The 18,945-nt window shown below is 45.5% G+C and overlaps 1 protein-coding gene across 1 annotated transcript in view; it reads left to right on the forward strand.

Moving 5' to 3' along the window:
- The first annotated feature begins 2,705 nt into the window (after positions 1-2,705).
- CLVS2 (clavesin 2) overlaps positions 2,706-18,945 on the forward strand; it is a 351,955-nt gene continuing 335,715 nt past the window's right edge. Inside the window, exon 1 of the mRNA XM_086926928.1 lies at positions 2,706-3,975. Coding sequence (XP_086783054.1) covers positions 3,587-3,975 — 389 coding nt within the window. The 5' untranslated portion in view covers positions 2,706-3,586. The remainder of the gene's footprint in view (positions 3,976-18,945) is intronic.

Consider the following 18,945-nt stretch of genomic DNA (forward strand, 5'->3'; position numbering starts at 1 on the left):
GACTGCCCGTAATTTGGGCCTCATGTCCGTTGTCCATAAGGGTTTCTTTTACGGACGCCTTCTGTCCGTAATTTCAGACATTGGCATGAGCTACCCCCTGCAAGCAACCTGTAACTCTCTCTGCAGGGGTAATGCCTGCCTGGTACCAACCACAATTGTCTTTGATTCCAGCCATATCAAGAATGCTGTCTCAGCACCTAATGCATGCATGTGATGACATCATGTAAACAAGTCTCACCGGGTCTGAGCACCTGCATTTTTTTTAAGGATGCCTCAAAACGGGTCTCTATCGGCTCTGTTTTGTGCCCTGGCACAGGCGGTCCGTTTATTTTGGACTGCAGTGACTGCAGACACATCACGTGCGCTGCTCAAACTGCTCTTTTCTCATTACAAGCAAAGTTATGGCATGACGTCATGCCAGGTGAGCATTGTAGGGAAAGGGATACCCTTTAAAGAGATTCACTTTCTCTCTGGATTTCCCTTCTCTTTTTTAAAACTCAGGAGCAGCAACATCGGAGTGGTGTCAGCAAGGCTTTAAGTGAAACCTTATTCAATATTATATTAAAAAGCCATAGTTGCTGCTTACTTATCTCATGCAACTAACAACCATTGACAAAGCCAATAGTCCTGCCTTGTTAGAGGTATGATGTTACTTGTTGCATCATATATCTGGATGCAATGACAGAAAGCAAAATACAATTCGTGTGGCACAATATGCTAAGCATAGATTTTTAGCTGATGTGTTTTTAAGCCACGCCCCACGCCCATTTGAGAGATCCACCAGTTTTTTCATCCTACTTAAAGCCCTGCTTCTTGCCCTATACATGCACCAGAGGCTGGGCCTGGACAGTAGACATCATCATTCTGAAATTGTCATTCAACCTAGAGGTGGCTTCTCGCAGAGATTTGTGGGAGTTGTGTCTCACAAACGCACATGCACCAAAGGCTGTGGATGAACCATAGAGATGGTCCCTAGGTCTGGGCACGAAAGTAGACAGGAACCTTAGAGGTGGACTCGCCTAGAGACTTGTGGGAGCCTTCTCACTCGTGTGCGCACAGACACCTGCCAGAGGCGGTGCCTGAAGCCTAAGCTTGGCAGTTTGCACAGGCTTGCAGCACATGACCAGCAAACACATAGAAAGAAGAGTGGGTCTGTATCGTGCAGCTAAATTCTTCAGTGCTTTGTTTGGGGGATTCCAAAGATAAGCAGTTTAGGCTTCTGTTGCGAGTCATCTAATGCGATCGATAAGCCGACAGTATGCAGTTGCTAGCTCCTGGAAGCACTGCGGGAAGTGACATTAGCTAGCAACCAGCTCAGCAGTAGTGCTAGCTAGGTTCGTAGTGCTCGCTAGGTTCGAATGGCCAGAGGGGTCTACTCAGTTCATTTTTATTACCAAACCAGGGTATGTATGTAGAGGTACTGTATAGCGCACGACTACCCGGCGGCATCTCAGCACTTGTACGAATACCGCTGAGGAACCCTTCACGGCTTTTCCCTGTGAAGTGTCCCCTCCTGGGCACCACCAAGATGAAGCCAGGCACCCTAGCGTTGTTGGGGCAGCTGTGGAGATTAAGCAAGCTTTTGCCCAGAGTTGCAGAGTGGGACCCATGATAAGAATAGGCACCAAGGCGAGAATTATCAGGTCCGAGGAAATTGAGCCCAAGACCCGTCGAGGCGGGAATTGAACCTTGGTCCCGGGCCAGACTTCTGCATCAGGGTCTGCCGCTCTAACCATTGAGCCATACTTCTCCACAGGGTAAAGGAGTGCATTTTACGTGCTTGCCCCCACAAAGTCATATTGACAGCGGGGAGATCCGCCTATGGCAGGAGCAACAGAAGTAACATGGAAGGACGACTGACTTCTCCTTAGGGTGACCGACCGTCCGTAAATTCCAAGGACTGCCCGTAATTTGGGCCTCCTGTCCGTTGTCCTTAAGGGTTTCTTTTACGGACGCCTTTTGTCCGTAATTTCAGACATTGGCGTGAGCTGCCCCCTGCAAGCAGCCTGTAACTCTCACTGCAGGGGTCAGCTCACGCTCCTGATGTGATCTGTGGCCTGCAGCAGCCCCTCCCCGACCTGGCACAGACTGCTATCAGGCCCATTATCATTCTGTATGTTGGCCTAATTAGCACATACAGAATGATAATGGGCCTCTCTGCCCAGTGACAGCATTTCAGATGGGGTGTTTTTTTCAGTGGGGGGAGAGGGGGCATGTAAGATCTGAGAAGCCTTCAGCTTTGATCTTTTTCTACACTTTTGTTTTGGGAATGTGCAAACGCATGTGTTTAACTCCCATACACAACAGATGCAGTGAGTGCAAGGTTCTTTCAAACTAAAATAAAACTTATGTTTACTTGTGCTTGTGTTGATTGTCTATTTATTTATGCACTATTGCGCGACTTCCTCTGATGTGTATGCAAAACGTACCTTTTGTCCCGGATTTTTGTCCTGAATTCTGACCTTCTGTCCTGAATTTTTGCACTTACTGTCCTGAATTTGCACCCATGCCAGTTGGTCACCCTACTTCACCTGCCAGCAACCGAGTTGTGTTTATTGAAAGAGTGAAGTCAGGAAGGCCGGGTGGGTGCGATGTGCAGGTGTTTGATGTGAAGAAGAGTTTGGTAGAAAGCAGCCAGAGACATGTGCAGCGCCAACACAGGGCGCAGCCTGAGGTGACGTCACGTGACGAACAGCACCCTCAGTGAGACGAGAGCGAGCAGACGGCCCCTGCTTCCTTCTTTTCAGAGCTAAGCAGCAGCTCCCGCGCCCCCGCCCACACACACACACCGAGACCCCACAAGACACAAAGGCAGAGCCGGATAGCATCAGCTCCGTGTCACCAGCTGTCCGCCGGCTTTCAGCACGGGCTGCCAGCTGCCTGGTAACACACTCTCAGCCCCACCCTCGGCTCGTCCCGGTTCCGAAGGGTTGCTGGTTATTGTGGGGGGTCCCGTGCTGCAGGGACTTCATCCCAGGAGAAGAAGTAACGTCGCACCGCCGCTTGCTCCCGCCTACTCGCGGTCCCGTCTCGGCCCCACGATGCTCGCCTCCTGCCTCCGAAGACTCCTCGCCACCAGAGGAGCTGCTGCTGATGCAGGTTGCCGCATCGCCTGACTATGAGCTAGTAGGAGTGCCACGCTTTTTTTTATTCCTTCTGTTCTACGTCTCCATGTTCAGCCATCGCTGCTTTTTTGTTAAACACCGCTTGGGTGGATTTTACTCCTTTGCGGTTTGTTGTTAAATGTGCCTAAAATGGGAAAGAGCGCGCAAACAAAACGTTGCAGGAGACATACTCATTATAAAGAAAACGAGACAGATCTTTGACTGCTAAATCGCACGCCCTGATTGAAGGATGTCAAAAATCTAACGGGAGCGAGGAGGGTGGAGGCAGCTGCAACATCTTCCGTCGCTGATGAAGCAATGCATCCGCTGGAATAAGTGGTTTGGGTAGCTGCACGACGTAGAGACAGCCACCTTTTGACCCTATGCTGGGATCCGATTTTGTGCCTGCTGCTCAGTGACTGCGGCCCCCGGGCAGGGCGTCTCTCCCGGCAGCAGGACGCTGGGCCCCAGAAGGTGCCAAGATGACCCACTTGCAGGCCGGCCTTTCGCCCGAGACCCTGGAGAAAGCCCGACTGGAGCTGAACGAGAACCCGGACACCTTGCACCAGGACATCCAGGAGGTCCGAGACATGGTCATCACCCGGCCGGACATCGGCTTCCTGCGCACGGATGACGCCTTCATCTTGCGGTTCCTGCGGGCCAGGAAGTTCAACCACTTCGAGGCCTTCCGCCTCCTGGCACAGTACTTCGAGTACCGCCAGCAGAACCTGGACATGTTCAAGAACTTCAAGGCCACCGACCCCGGCATCAAGCAGGGGCTGAAGGACGGCTTCCCGGGGGTGCTCTCACACCTGGACCACTATGGACGGAAGATACTGGTGCTCTTTGCTGCAAACTGGGACCAGACCAGGTAAAACCGCAGACACCAGTCTCTGGCGCACATTCTAAATTTGCTGCGCACCCAGGCTCGCTCTTTTTGTGGGAGGTATTACTTTGCACTTATATTTTTCCACTTCCTGCTTAAGAAAATAGCATTTCTACGGGTCATGTTTAAGGACTGGTTAAAATGCCTCCCTTCTTTTAGCAGCAGATTGCAGTGAATAGAGGTGGCACGATTAGGCAATCCCTTTTTTAAATGAATAACAGATTGTGGAAGATGCAGTGATGCTCTCAACAACAGTGTCATGTGGCTCTTGATTCCAGGCCAGAGCTTTAGCGCACTTGGCCACGCCTCCTCCCTCTTTCCTTGGGAATGGTAAACAATGAAGGGATGGGAGAAGGTGGTTGTACCACGTGGGCCATGGCGTATCTAATGTGAAGGATGCTGTTTGGTGTCTAGAAGCTGCTGTGAGCGAACAGGTCTCTGCTGTCTTGACATGGCTGTGTAAGGTCTAGTTTCCTTGGGAATGGCACGTGCTGCAAACTGTACCAGTTAGGACCATGCGCAAATGAAGGGTCAGGGATTGTAGGTGAAAGCTGTGTGAAAGCAGGCATGCCTCTAAGCTGTCAGCAAATTCTTATCAGATTTATTAACGTTTACATTGGACTGAAATGAACGGCAACCAATATAAAGGAACCAGCATTAAGTTGCAAACATGTGAGCGGAAATTGTATGTTTTGTTGCTTAAGTTTGTCAGTTTTATTCATTTTGCTTCTTCTCCTAATGTATGCCATTTATGCTAGCCACCATATGACTCCCTTGATATTCTCCAATCTGTTTCTTGTTCCATATTTCCTGTTGCTCAGTAATTTTCTCAAACTGATTCTTCCCTTCTGGTTTCCATGATGTGCAGAACAGACATCAATGATGAGTTAGTTGTGAATTGCTAGTTCGGGCTGGACTGTTTCCATGAGGAGCAGGGTCAAGACTGATTTTCACATGGCTGGGTCTAAATTGGGGTAGCAAAGTGAGCTAAAGAACGATGATGGATTCAACCGAGATCTAAAAGTGTCCGGGGGGGGGGGGGGGGGGGGGGGTTGAGTGTCTAAAAAGTTTCAGCGCTTTGTCCATTGTCTCTTTGTGTTTGCTTGGTTTGCCCTAGTTTGACAGGGTATGCCCAGACATGGGTCCCTTGCTAACTTTGCCACTGGATTCTAGCTAGCTTGGCTGATGCGGGATGTTACCCTGAAATGGGTCCCAGGATGCTTATTTACGGTCCAGGGTATACCTGACTTGGCAGTTCGGGCTGGACTGTTCCCATGCTGGACAGGGTCAGGACTGATTTGCCATGTGGCTTGGTCTGAACGGGAGTGGTGAAGTGAGCTAAAGAACGATGATTGATTCAAACCAGATCTAATAGTGACTGGTGGTGTGTGTCTGAAAAGTTTCAGCACTTCATCCATCATCATATTGTGTTTGCTTTGTTTGCCCTAAGTCCCAGGATGCTTGTTTCCGGTCCAGGGAAGACCTGGCTCGGCAGTTCGGGCTGGACTAGGCTGGCTTGGCAGTTCCGGCTGGACTAGGCTGGCTTGGCAGTTCGGGCTGGACTGGTCTGGACTGGTTTGCATATGGCTGGGTCTGCACTGGGGTGGCGAAGTGAGCTTAAAAAAAGTGATGGATTCAACTCAGATCCAATAGTGATTGGGGGTGAGTGTCTGAAAAGTTTCAGCGCTCCGTCCATCACCTCCTTGTTTTTTGCAATAGCTTGTTGATGGCAAGGGAAAAGAGCAGCAGGACTTGGTAGAAACACACACAATGTACACTGCATACTCCGTTTAGTCAAATGAAAATACATACATTTGCATTATTCCACCAAGAGATTCAACCACTTCAGACAGAATTGAGATACGTTATTCTGTTATTGCAGGTGGAGCTATGACAGAGACACACACATTTTAAGAATAGACAGTACCCTACCAACAGCTACTACAAGGACATTCTTTTGCCCTGTGCACAGTTAAAATCTGAACAATGCCAATGATAGAATGCACGCGTCGTCTTTGGTGTCACACGCCATTGGAAAGTTGAACCATTCCTCTATAATGGTCCGTAGGATAACTGCGACAAGCACACCAAGATATTGGAATTGAACGTAATCAATAGTACCATGTAGCCCATTTTCAAGAGCTTTCAATGCCGGCTTTCAAGGCAAGCGAGGCAGAGATAGGTAAAAGATTAATTCAGAAAAATATGGCTAATTGAATAAGATGGGATAACATTATAAAACACATTTTTACAAGAATCGCCCTATTTCTCCTAGCTCTACCTTCAGCAAAGTAATTGACCATCTTCCATCACCTGTGATCAGTGTTGTAAAGATATGAAGCATACTGTAAACATGGTAAGTTTTGACAGAGGTGCAAAATACTTTTGTCTGTATTAAGCTTAAACATAAGATGTCTTAAAACAGTGGTCCTTTCAAATCCTTCCTTTGGCCAAAATGGCACACCCCTCGGTACCTTTAGATGTTGCAACTTCTACCTGTTGTCTTTTGGTGGCAAAATATTCTTAAGAAAAACAAGACAAAATGTGATTACTTATTTGTCATCACCGCTTCACCCCTCGCATTACCAAGCTGGGGGCACTTTCTAATAGCTCAGAGTACAGTACAGGAGTCATACCAGGTAGCATAAACTAGATTTCTTACAGTGACAAACATCTGCCATATTAGGTGAGTGAAGTCACAGCCCTCGCGGTGACACACACGAGATCCAACTGGAAAGAAGTAGAAAGAATTTCCCTCAGGTTATAGTATGAATTTGAACTCCTCAAACAGGGGCGCAAATTAATCAAAAGTGTCCATTGAAAAGTGAACACCAAAGGCCCTTTATTGTCAGGTGGCGGATGTTACTAAACCGCGTTTGCAAACAATCCGCTTAAAATAAGTGGCAATCAATATCGAATCCTTATTGCCCCCTCTGGAGGTCATTAGCGCTGCTCACTACCCGTATTATTGACCTGACATGAACCTAAGGGTGCATAATAAAATGAAAGACGATTTATTGGCATGTTTTAATGCCAGAAAGCAGACAGGCAATAAAGTGTTAAAAGCCACCCAACATGGACTTGTAAAAGTGTTTGTTGTCTCTGCTTTATGGCACTGCCACTGAACTAAACCTAAATGCAAATATCATTATGGAAAATAGGAACCCCTACATACACAATATACTTGCTAGTCGTAGGGAGATAAACAGTTGATGGAAAAAGTACCTAAGCAAGTGTATTGCTCTCCGCACAAAATTCTCAGCAACAAAACATTTTTTTTTTTACACTAAACAGATGTGCATTAATTCAGGAAAGAAAGCAACAAATTAGGCAAAAAAGTATATGTACCAATATTAACATATTTATTATTTTTTTGTTTGTTTTTTAATTATTATCGGCAATATGTTTGTGTTTTTAATTTTCCTAAAGAAGTAGTTAAAAACCTAAATACAACATAATCATATGTCTAAATGAGACAAAGCAATAATATTACAAATAATTATCCAATTAAATTTCAGCTGATATATTTGGTGTTACTGTAGATAGTAGGAAGGCTAGCGGCAGAGGAGAGCTACACACGTTTCGGCATGTGTGCCTACATCAGGGGTCCATCATCGCAATAACCATTTATTTGGAGAAGACTGCTAGCAATCCAGTCACAACTATTGCTCCAAATCATTCAATTGGAATGTCTGCATTTAGAATTTATACAAGTTTTTATTGGACGCAAATGTTCCAACGAATGTCCGTTATATCTAGATCATGTTAAAGGAAATGGTAGGTCCTGGACAGGCTTTGTTTTACGAGATTCACAAGGTTATTTAAATGTGTGCCCGTCTTTAAAAATTTTAATTACAACAATATTGTGTATTCACATTACATATTTAAATATGTGGAAAGTATCAGATTAAGCCCTTTCTTTCTACTAGTGATATACAGCTGGGGGCGCAACGCCCATTGGACTCAAAGGGCTTCAGCCCCCCTGTCGTGTGTTGCAGCCCAGGATGAGACTGCTTCCCGGGCACACACAGCCGGACCCAAGAGCTTCACAGATCTTTTAAAGACCTTTTGCTTGTTAATGAGGCATTGTTGTTGTGTCACCCCTTCTAAAAGCCCCTGCAGCTCCACTCTACCTGTTGCTTAGAGATTCAGCCCCCCTGAAATTTTTACTTAGCCCCCCCGAAATGTGGCTCTAGTTGTGCATCTGTATACAGACATCTTACAATGTCCGTGGACTGATACTGACGCGGGAATCGGGTTGATAACGTAAATGCACACAGTAGTGGCTATAGTAGCATGAAAAGCATTCTGAGTGGCTGAGACAAACTCAGAATTACACACAGGTGACTAGTAGAAGTGAAGTGGACTTTTTGATATGGTGAAAACACTTTAGGGGCTTGGACGTTATTAAGGGATCACCAGAGGTCGCAGCTGCGACCCCTAGCATGCCCCTTGTGACCCCTAAGCTCAGAGGTAGCAAAATCAATGCCTGGTATTCAGTGACAGCCCGTCCTTGGGAACGTTGGTTGGGGCTCCACTCGCTTTGTTTTCAGTAATTTTATATTACACTAATAGTGAAAAATATTACATTAGTCACCATTAGTGTAATAAAACATGGAGCACAATTAGGTGGAACATGACTTTCCCTGGGAGCTGAGGTGAGTAACAAAATGCTTTTAAATGTCTATTGCATGGGTGCTCGCGGGGGAGAGGTGTGGCACCGCGGCTAGGGCGACTGACTCTGGAATCTGGGTATCACGGTTCGATCCCGGCACCGGCGGCAGATTAGCCTAGCACCACATGACTCTGGGCAATAGCTTGCTTAATCTTCCCGGCGGCCCCCAGCCCCTAGAGACCCTTACGGGTGATTGTGCGCCTTACAAATGTGGATTATATTATAGTGTGTTTACCTGAAAAAAAGAGTGTATGTAAGTGCAAGTAGGGGGGAAAGTGAAGGTCAAAGGGCATATGATTTTACTTCCGCTACCCCAGGTATTTTGGTGAATTGACGTCCATCGTTAGGGGCCTTCTTAAAACATACCAATCAACCCAACGACAAACCTCATTTGAAAAACCTCATGCACCTGCAATATATTTAAGTTGATGTTTCTCCCAGAAATGCTTCTGAGGCTAAACTAAATAAGTGAAGTTGTAAGCCGTACATATGATACACAACGTGTTAGCGAGCAAACACAGAGGATGTAGCACAGACACAGATAGGAAGACTGGTCGGTGGTGTCACAGCATACAGTCAGCGGAAAGACTAGATGCGCCTCGCAGTCTGTCACAAGCATCAATAGCCACAAACCTGTAGGAATGCCAGAGGTAAATGATTTTGTGAGGGTGTAGACAATTGCAGGGCACTTCCAAAGTATTGTCTTCTATATAAGCCATGTACACATTTGCAGGTGACCAGACTCAGAATATAAAACAAGGGACGGAGGACTCCTACCTCTTAGTTGCGGTACAAAAGGGAGTGGTGATGGACGGAGCATCTGAATCAATCAAACACTCACACCCAGTTAAAAGATCTGGGTTTAATCCATCACCGTTCTTTAGCCCACTCTGCCACCCCAGTTCAGACATGGCTATATGCAAATCAGTCTGACCCTGTGCCTCATGGGAACAGTCCAGCCCGAACTGCCAAGCCATGTCTTCCCTGGACCGGAAACAAGCTTCCGACGACCGGTTTCTGGCATTCCAGCCATCTTCAGCCCGGCTTGCTTGAATCCAGTGGCAAAGTGAGCAAGGGACTCACGTCTGAGCATACCCTGCCACACTTATGGCGGCCAAAAGCGGTACAAAAGGGGGTGGTGATAGACGGAGCATCTGAATCAATCAAACACTCACACCCAGTCAAAAGATCTGGGATTCAGATGCTCCGTCCATCACCACCCCCTTTTGTACTCCTACCTCTTAGTTGGCACCAACTTTCAAAGAAATGTATTCTGCAATGACCTGCCTCATGTCTTCTGCACCTCACCCAGGGCTTTAAGTGGGCTGGGTCTCACCAGTGCTGAGCACCAGCAGTTTTTTAAAGGAGGTGTTGAAATGGGTCCCTCTCGGGCTCTGTTTTGTGCCCTGGCACAGGCGGTCCATTTTTTTCTGGATGGCAGTTGTTGCAAAAATGGTTAATCCATCTCCAGGAAGAAGAAAAGACAGAATCCGTTGGAAAGGTAAAGCGGAGCTTTATTTCACAAGTGATACCCAGAACCGTACATTTCAGAATACCCCTAAACTGTCAGTCCTCATACTTGATACACGCCGTTCCCATTCAAGCCACAACACACACACGAGACACAGGATCTACATTCATACAGAACGCGAACACAACACGCGACACTCACACATTTAAATCACAACAAAGCATGCATATTGTTTGTAGATGACGCGCATGCATTCACGCGCGTCATTCCAAACAATAACATACCACACACCTCCCTCCTTTTCTTTCCTTTTCTTTTTTTTTTTTAAGTAAGAATGAAGTCCCTGAACCAATCTGGAGCCCTGCGACTTCTTGAACTTCTCAATAATTCTTGTGTATTAGAATCACAACTACCCGAAACAGCAGCTGATTCAGATAACCCTAAACTATCAGTAGTGACATCCAAAAACACATTAGATGAATCATCTTCAGAAAAGTGCTTGCTATTATTAAACTTTGAAACTCTACTAAAATGCCAAACACTTCCATCTAGTACTCTTACAGCGTTCTTAAATACTTCAATTACTTCAATTGGATCAGACCATTTTGCCAACCCCTTATGTACATAACTTCCCTTTTTTAATCTCACAACATCTCCTACTTGAATAGGAACACAACTTCTTGTCTCCTTTTTTGACAAATCATTCTTCATTTTCTCCTTATAAGCATCAACTTTCTTGCGAATTTCTCCAAAATCAACCTCTGCAAAATCAATGCGACCACTATCCTTGTTCTTTAACCACCAAGGAACAAGATTAGTACTGGGTTTCCGCCCTCTCAACAACTCAAAAGGAGATAACGAGGTAACTGCAGTAGGAGCAGTTCTGTAAGACAATAACATGGACTGTATCGCCTTATTCCAGCATAAGCCACCTTTGACAGCTAATTGAATAGCTTCCTTGACTACTCTATTGAATCTTTCTATCTGGCCGTTGGCCTCTGGGTGGAATACCGCTATTCTTTTATGAGAAATCCCACACCTACTAAAATAACTTTCCATTTGCTTACTAACAAACTGTGGGCCGTTGTCTGTTACTACCTCTTGAGGAATACCCTCTCTACAAAAAATATCATCCATGAATTGTATAATGGCATTACTGGTAACCTCTCTGACCATCTTTATTTCCGGCCATTTTGAAAAGTAATCTATCAACACTATGCCAAAAGAATGCTGTTGTGGCAGCACACTAAACGGTCCAATAATGTCAATACCAAGTTTATTCCAAGGTGATGTAGGTAACTCTACAGGTTGTGGCACACTGGGCAAAGCCTTTGCTGTTTTATCACTATTAGCACATAATCCACATAATTTCACTTGTTGTTCTACAAAATAATCAATACCAGGCCACCAAACATTGTTTTTCAATCGCCTCCTAGTGATAGATATACTAAAATGCCCTTCATGAGCTAAATCAAGAAATTTCTTCCTGAGACCAAAAGGTGGAATAAATTTGTCACCTCTTAATAAAATGCCATTTTCTATGGCCAGTTCATCTTTAATTTTATGATAGCTCATTAAACCTCCGGTAAAATTTCCTCCTTCAGGCCAACCCTTCAATATATATTCTTTCACCTCTTTAAGTTCTAAATCCTTGTTCATTTCTTCATTCCATGTTTCCTCTTGTACTACTGAACTCTCTCCAAATACTAGATTGACATCACTGAAAACATGTGCAACTTCACACTCATCCTTATCAACCACATCAGATTCCTTGCACACCAATGGAAGCCTTGACATGCAATCAGCATGAACATTGGACTTCCCAGGAATGTATTCTAAAGAATACTGAAAAATGTGTAACTTGGAAGAAAGTCTTGCTAATCTAGAAGAGAGTGTACGCCCTCCACCAGGTGACAATATGTGCACTGATTTAATGATTAATTTTGTTCCCCACAAAAAAAGGTCGAAAATGTTCCACTCCCCAAACACACGCCAAAAGTTCTCTTCCAATTACAGAATAATATTGTTCCGACTCCCTTAATGTCCTTGAAGCATATGCTACAATCCATTATTTGCCCCATTCCTCTTGAATCAACACAGCACCCAATCCACAGTTACTTGCATCAACCATCACACTACATTTCTTCCCAATCACAAATGGTTTAAGACAAGGTGCTCTAATAATCATTGACTTTACAGCATTGAAAGTTACTGTCATAGAATCTGTCCACTCAAATTTAGCATTTTTCTTCAAGAGCATCCTAAACGGTTCAATTACAGTTGCATAGTTTTGAATAAACTTAGCATAAAATTCTACAAGCCCCAGAAAAGCTACCAACTGTTCTTTGTTTTGAGGAATAGGTGCTTTGCTAATGTTTTCCAAATGTGAAGCTTTAGGTTTAATTCCATTTCCACTAATGCAATGTCCAAGATATTCCACTTCCTCTCTCCTGAACTTACACTTGGAAGCACGAAGTGTTAGACCTTGATCTGACAGAGCATTTAACACTTTAAATACATTTTTGTCATGTTCATCCCCATCTTTCCCAAAAACTAGGATGTCATCTTGAAATGCAATTGCTCCAGTTAAACCAGCCAAAGTCTCTTTCATCAACCTTTGAAATACCGCAGCTGCACTTGCTAGCCCAAAAGGCATCCTGCAAAATCTATATAAACCCACAGGTGTAATAAAGGCGGTTAAGTCCCTTGAGTCTTCATGTAGAACCACCTGATGATACGCACTTGCTAAATCCAAACAGGAGAATACTTTAGCATTGTTCAAAGTGGAAACCATTTCATATAAGTTAGGTAAGGGATTTGAATCCACACAAATAGCATTATTCAAACTGCGTAAGTCTATGCATACACGAAGATCTCCCCCCGATTTAATTGAAATCACAATAGGTGAAACCCAAGGGGATGACTCAATAGGTTCTATTATTTTCTTCTCACACATATCATTGAGAATTTCCTTTAATTTTAGTCTATATGAAAGAGGAACATTCCTGACTCTATGACGGATGGGCAAGGCATTTGCATGTACTTTTATCCGATGTTCAAATCCTTTATATCTTCCTAAATCATTGCAGAATAAGGGGGTCATTAGGATCGCGGACGGACTTGCGTCCGTCCGCGACCCCAGAGCAGGAGGGAACCTCCGCATGGCATGCGGAGTTCCCTCCTGTGCAATTAGGATGTGACCGCAAGGGTTGCGGTCACATCCTCTATTTTTAACATTGCGGCGGGTGGAGCTTCAAGCTGCACCCGCAGCAATGTTAAAAACGCACGCATTGCATTTGTATGTAGAAAGTGGCAGGCACCGCGCGGTGCCTGCCGCTTACTGCATACAAATGCAGGGGGGTACCATAGGTACCCCCCATGTGCACCCCCCACCCCCCCTTCACCTAGGGGGCCCACAACGGGCCCCCGCAGTGAAGTTACACATGCTTTTCCACGGCGGAAAAGCCGCTGCGGAAAAGCATGTTTCCATGCACATCCTAATCTGGCTGACGGTGTCTGAGAGACACCGTCACCATATTAGTGCTTTTCCGCCGCGGTTGTAAGCCAACCGCGGAGGAAAAGCTGCGGACGGAAACCAGGACCCACCAGCCATCCTAATGTGGCGGTGGGTCTTGGTGGGTCCGCAGAGGATTTTCCGCATCCTCCAGGCTGGTGGTGGCTTCCGCCGGCCCGGAGGATGCGGAAAATCCTCCATCCTAATGAGGCCCTTACTTAGGAAATTTTCCTTTAATTTCTGAAATTAACATATCTTCTTTCCCTTTACTTAGCACAGAATTACTTGGCTCAGAATCAATAAAGTAAACCGGAGGATCAGCATTTGGATCAAGCTTCATTCCAAGTTGTTCCTGGTGTGGCCAACCTAAAAGTGAATCACCAGATTTTGTAATATATACTTTCCCATATGTAGAACGACTCTTGAATTTAAGTTCAGCTATAAAATAACCAATAAGTTGCAATCTATGGCCCGTATAACCACTTGGTGTAATATCTGGTTGCATTAGATTAACATTAGGCCAATTGGATCTCAATAAGGTATCAGGTAGAATAGTGTACCATGAGCAAGAGTCTACAAAAACTTTAGTAGATATTCCATCAATAATGATATCACAAGAAGGACATTTTTTGACTTTAGGTTCCTTAGTTATGCACATTATAGCGTTAACATCAAATTCAGAATCACTTGAACTCTCTTGATCTTGAACTAAACTGACTTTTCTTGGTGCTGATCTACAAACTTGAAAAATGCCCCTTTTTTCACATCTTGAACATACTTTGTCTAAAGCTGGGCATGACCTTGAATTCCCTAGGTGGTAACCACTTCCACATCTAAAACAATACATATTATACACTCTTGAGTCTGGTCTTTGCCAGTTATTCATCCTTTGATCCGATCTTTGCCAATTATTCATTCTCTGATCAGGTTTTTGCCATCTACTTCTATTTTCACCCTTGTATTGGTTATCATTCCTTGGATTAATAGTCTTTTTATACTTATCCGAATCCTTAAATTTGCCATTTTTTTTATTAAGAATTAACACATCTAGTTTATTGCTGTTTTGTGATCGAATTTCATCCACAAATTTCTCAGAGTGCTCTATTGACTTTGCTATCTCAATCGCAGCATTCAAAGTCATGTCAGAAGTTGTCCATAACCTCTGTTGTATCTTTTTATTGTTGGTACACATGAGAATTTTATCTCTTAGTACTTGGTCATAATTAATGTGTTCAAAGTCACATGTAACCGCTAACGCTCTCAATGCAGAAACATAGTTGTCAATAGACTCATCTGTTTGTTGTTTCCTTGAGTAGAATTTAAATCTTTCCATGACCATATTAATTTTCTTCCCATATCTAATGGAAAGTTGTTTAGCTGCAATTTGATATACATTCAAACTGGAAGTATCACTCAATGGAGGTAAACTTTTAAATGCTTTAAGTGCAATCCCTCCAAGGCAATGCTTTAATAAAGCTAATTTCCTTTCTGCTCCACAATCTTCTTCCTCTAGAACTTCAACATAAGCTAAAAACATAGGTTCCCAAATGTCCCATTCAATTGCAGGATCACCTTTAATAGTTATAAAGGATGGAGGAGGCTGAATTCCCGTCATAGTTGTATAGATATTTATATTAAACAAATTAATCTAAATAAATAAATATAAATTAAATTATTTGTACTGTTTTTCCTTCCTTTAATATAAAAGAAATGTGACTCGCAATTTTTGTGTGCGAATCACAGAAGTCACTTACTGTTCATCATATCGTGGCAGTGATGATTATTTGCATTTTCTCGTTGTAAGTATTCCCACAGTAGATATACTTGAATTGTTTACAATTCTTTGTTGAAACGATGGTCAACTGAAAATAGAAAAGCCGATTCCTCACAAATGCAGCATTACAGATCAACATCCAATGAAAAGATTCATTTGAAATCCATTGCTGCTATCATCCAATAGAAGGGAAAAACAACATCCAATAGAGAAAGCCAAAAGAGAAATCTTCCGTGTAAGTGACCAATGAAAACGCAGTATGAATGAAATTCAGAAAATTGTTCAAAAGTCTTTTGTAAACACACGTAGGAAAGTGTTCCCGATCGTCGCCAGTGTTGCAAAAATGGTTAATCCATCTCCAGGAAGAAGAAAAGACAGAATCCGTCGGAAAGGAAAAGCTGAGCTTTATTTCACAAGTGATCTCCAGAACCGTACACTTCAGAATACCGCTAAACTGTCAGTCCTCATACTTGATACACGCCGTTCCCATTCAAACCACAACACACACACGAGACACAGGATCTACATTCATACAGCACGCGAACACAACACGCGACACTCACACATTTAAATCACAACAAAGCATGCATATTGTTTGTAGATGACGCGCATGCATTCACGCGCGTCATTCCAAACAATAACATACCACAGCAGTGGCAGCAGGCACATCGATGTGTGCGTGCTCACATTGCACACTTCTCACTAGTGAAGAAGTTACGGCATGACATCATGCCAGGTGAGCGTTGTAGGGGAAGTGAAGTCCTTTAACCCGTTGGCTGCGTCGAACGTTCAGCTCCAGTGCTGAACGTTCGAAAAACAGGTGGGGCACCGTCGGCCAACGGACGTGGCAGCACTACCAAGGTAGTGCACGCGACGACCGTTGGCCGACGGCAGCAGCCAACGGGTTAAACACAGTCATTTTCTATCTGGATTTCCCTTCCCTTTTTGAAACTCAGGAGCAGCAACACTATTGTGGTGTCACCAGGGCTTTAGTGGAAGCTTTTTCAATATTATATACAATCCATAGTTGCTGCTTATTTATCTTATGCAAATAACCATTGACAAAGCCAATAGCCCTGACTTGTTGTAGGTATGATGTTACTTGTTATATCATATATTTGGATGCAATGACAGAAACAGCAAAATACAAGTCGGGTGGCACACTATGCTAAGCACAAATTTTTAGCTTAACTGTTTGTAGGAAGGTGGATATCTGACTATGGTTACCCCCAAACTTTTTGCCTGGTGTTTAGCTGGTTTTTGACTTAGTTGGCCTGGGATCCTGCTATTCAGGGCCCCAGGCTGATTGCTCTCTCCTTAAAATGGACTCCATGTACCTTAGGTACATAACACAATTGGAATTGGTTCACCTTATAGGCCCCTGTAACAGTGTACCATAGGTACCCAGGGCATAGGTGTAGCCAAGGCCTACCAGGGGCTGCAGCATGTGTTGTGCCACCCCTGGCCTGGCCTCCATATTTGACACAACTGGCTGATCACTCAGCTGGGGTAAGTCGGTGTAACCACCTCTTACTTAGGTACAGTATGTCTGTGCCTAACCCTAAACTGGACACATATGTTCCTATCAGCCACTCCTATGGAAGGCCTCATCAATCCTGGAGGCAGAGTGCTTGGAAATATGTGAGATGGTGCTCTGGCATGAGCTGAGCCTGTCTGCAGCTGTCGGGAACAACTCCCTAAGCCGTTCCGGGATATTGCCATACCATATACTCTTAAGTGCATTATAATCCTCGCGGTTAAATGCTATCTTTGGTTTGGCTTTATCAAAACATGTCGAGTAAGGTGTCATACGAATTGGAATACTATCCCCTCGCCAATTCTGGCGACGGGGATAGCATTCCACCCTTCTAGAGGGACACGACATGTGCGTAGCCTTAACCCCGGTTAAAGTTAAACAGAGCCTCAGCTTCACAAAATGGACGCTGCCACCACAGACACAAGTCTGGCCTCCTGCTGCTGACCGAAACTCGGCAGATGGTGGCCTGGACAAAGGGTTTCCTGCCTTGGGAGGTGCGAGCACCACCCCAGACAGGATTTTGTGTATTAGGTAGGACAGGGCTGAAAAGAATCAGACATGCCCGGGGCACACAAGGTGTCCCCGTGCATAGGCCAGTCCAAACCGGTTCTGGGGCCTTCCAGCCCCAGTCCTGGCGCGGAGCTGGACAAAGGAAAGGGGGTGTAACCGCCCCCCTTCCTGGTTCCACCCAGAGGAGGGACCTAGTAGGTGATCCACCCCCAGTTTGGGAATAAGAGGGGGAGCAGTGCCATTGCACAGCAGATCATCCCGAAATCAACTTAAAACTAAGAAGAAGACTGGACTTCGACATTCTGCTGCACAGAAGACTGAAGAAGAATCTCCCTTGTGGCCAAGGAGTGACCACCCTGTGAACACAGGTACCAACCAGCGACTCGACGTCTGCTTTGCCGCCGCCTCCCGCCGGAGACCGAGCCCAGAGCCCGACAAGAACCAGACTCCCAGACCTCTCAGAGCCCGATCCACAGTCCCTGCGAAGAAGGGACCCGTGGAGGCACCGAGCGACGTGGGACCGGACCTCTTGAAAGACACCCGACAAGCTGACTGCGCAGCTTCTGAGGCATCCTCGACGTTGTGCTTTGGGGATTGAGAACCCCCACCACCGAGCAGCCCTTGCACCGAAGATCAGCCCTCCAGCATCTCCACGATCTGCGTGGGGCCCTTTTGCATTGTGCCACTCGACGCGCCATCCCGGCCACTAGCCACGCGGCCAGCGGCCATCTTGGCGACGAACCCGAAGATTTAAACAGCAGGTCTGGTTGCTCCAGACCTACCCAAGCTCCTGTGAAAAGGAGTACTCGCTCTGACCTTGCTGGTCCGAGTGAACAGCATCTTTCAACTCCTGCGTGGCTTGCATTTGCCAAGGCCTGTTTGCTCCGATCAGGTCGCCGACACCGCCAACAGCGAGAAGCCTACGTGGGACAGCTCGTGACCGACTCCTGGACGTCCTCGACCCCGGGTATCCACGTGGCTGCAGAAAGAAGCTACCCGACAACGCCTGTTTGCACCCGACATCACCTGGTTCCACTCTGGTTCCACGGCAGTCACTGGCTAGTGACTTTGAACACTGTCCCCTCTGCTTTCAGGTCTTCACATCTACAGATCCACCCTTGGATCCACCGGAACTCTCCTCATCGAGCCGCCTGCAGCATCTCCTGCTCCAAGCACCATCGACCAGCGTGACGAAACCCGACACATCTTCGACCCTGTGCACCCGCTTCCTGTGGGTGAGGTAACTCAGCTCCGCCGGTGCTCCTGCACTGGTACACATCCCAAGGGCCTGTGTTTTAAGTTTCAGCTCCGTAGGTCACTCGGAAGGTTCCTAACTTTCTAACTTTGTGCTTTTTACGCACCATAGACTTTGTATTGAGAAGTGCGTGCACTTTGGACACTGCACCCGAGTCCCGTGGGCCTTTCCCGACTTAGCTAACTCCAGTCTCGAATAGCTCCAGCGATTCCCCAGGCC

This window comes from Lissotriton vulgaris, chromosome 6 (assembly GCF_964263255.1).
Source record: "Lissotriton vulgaris chromosome 6, aLisVul1.2, whole genome shotgun sequence".
Classification (NCBI taxonomy): Eukaryota; Metazoa; Chordata; class Amphibia; order Caudata; family Salamandridae; genus Lissotriton; species Lissotriton vulgaris.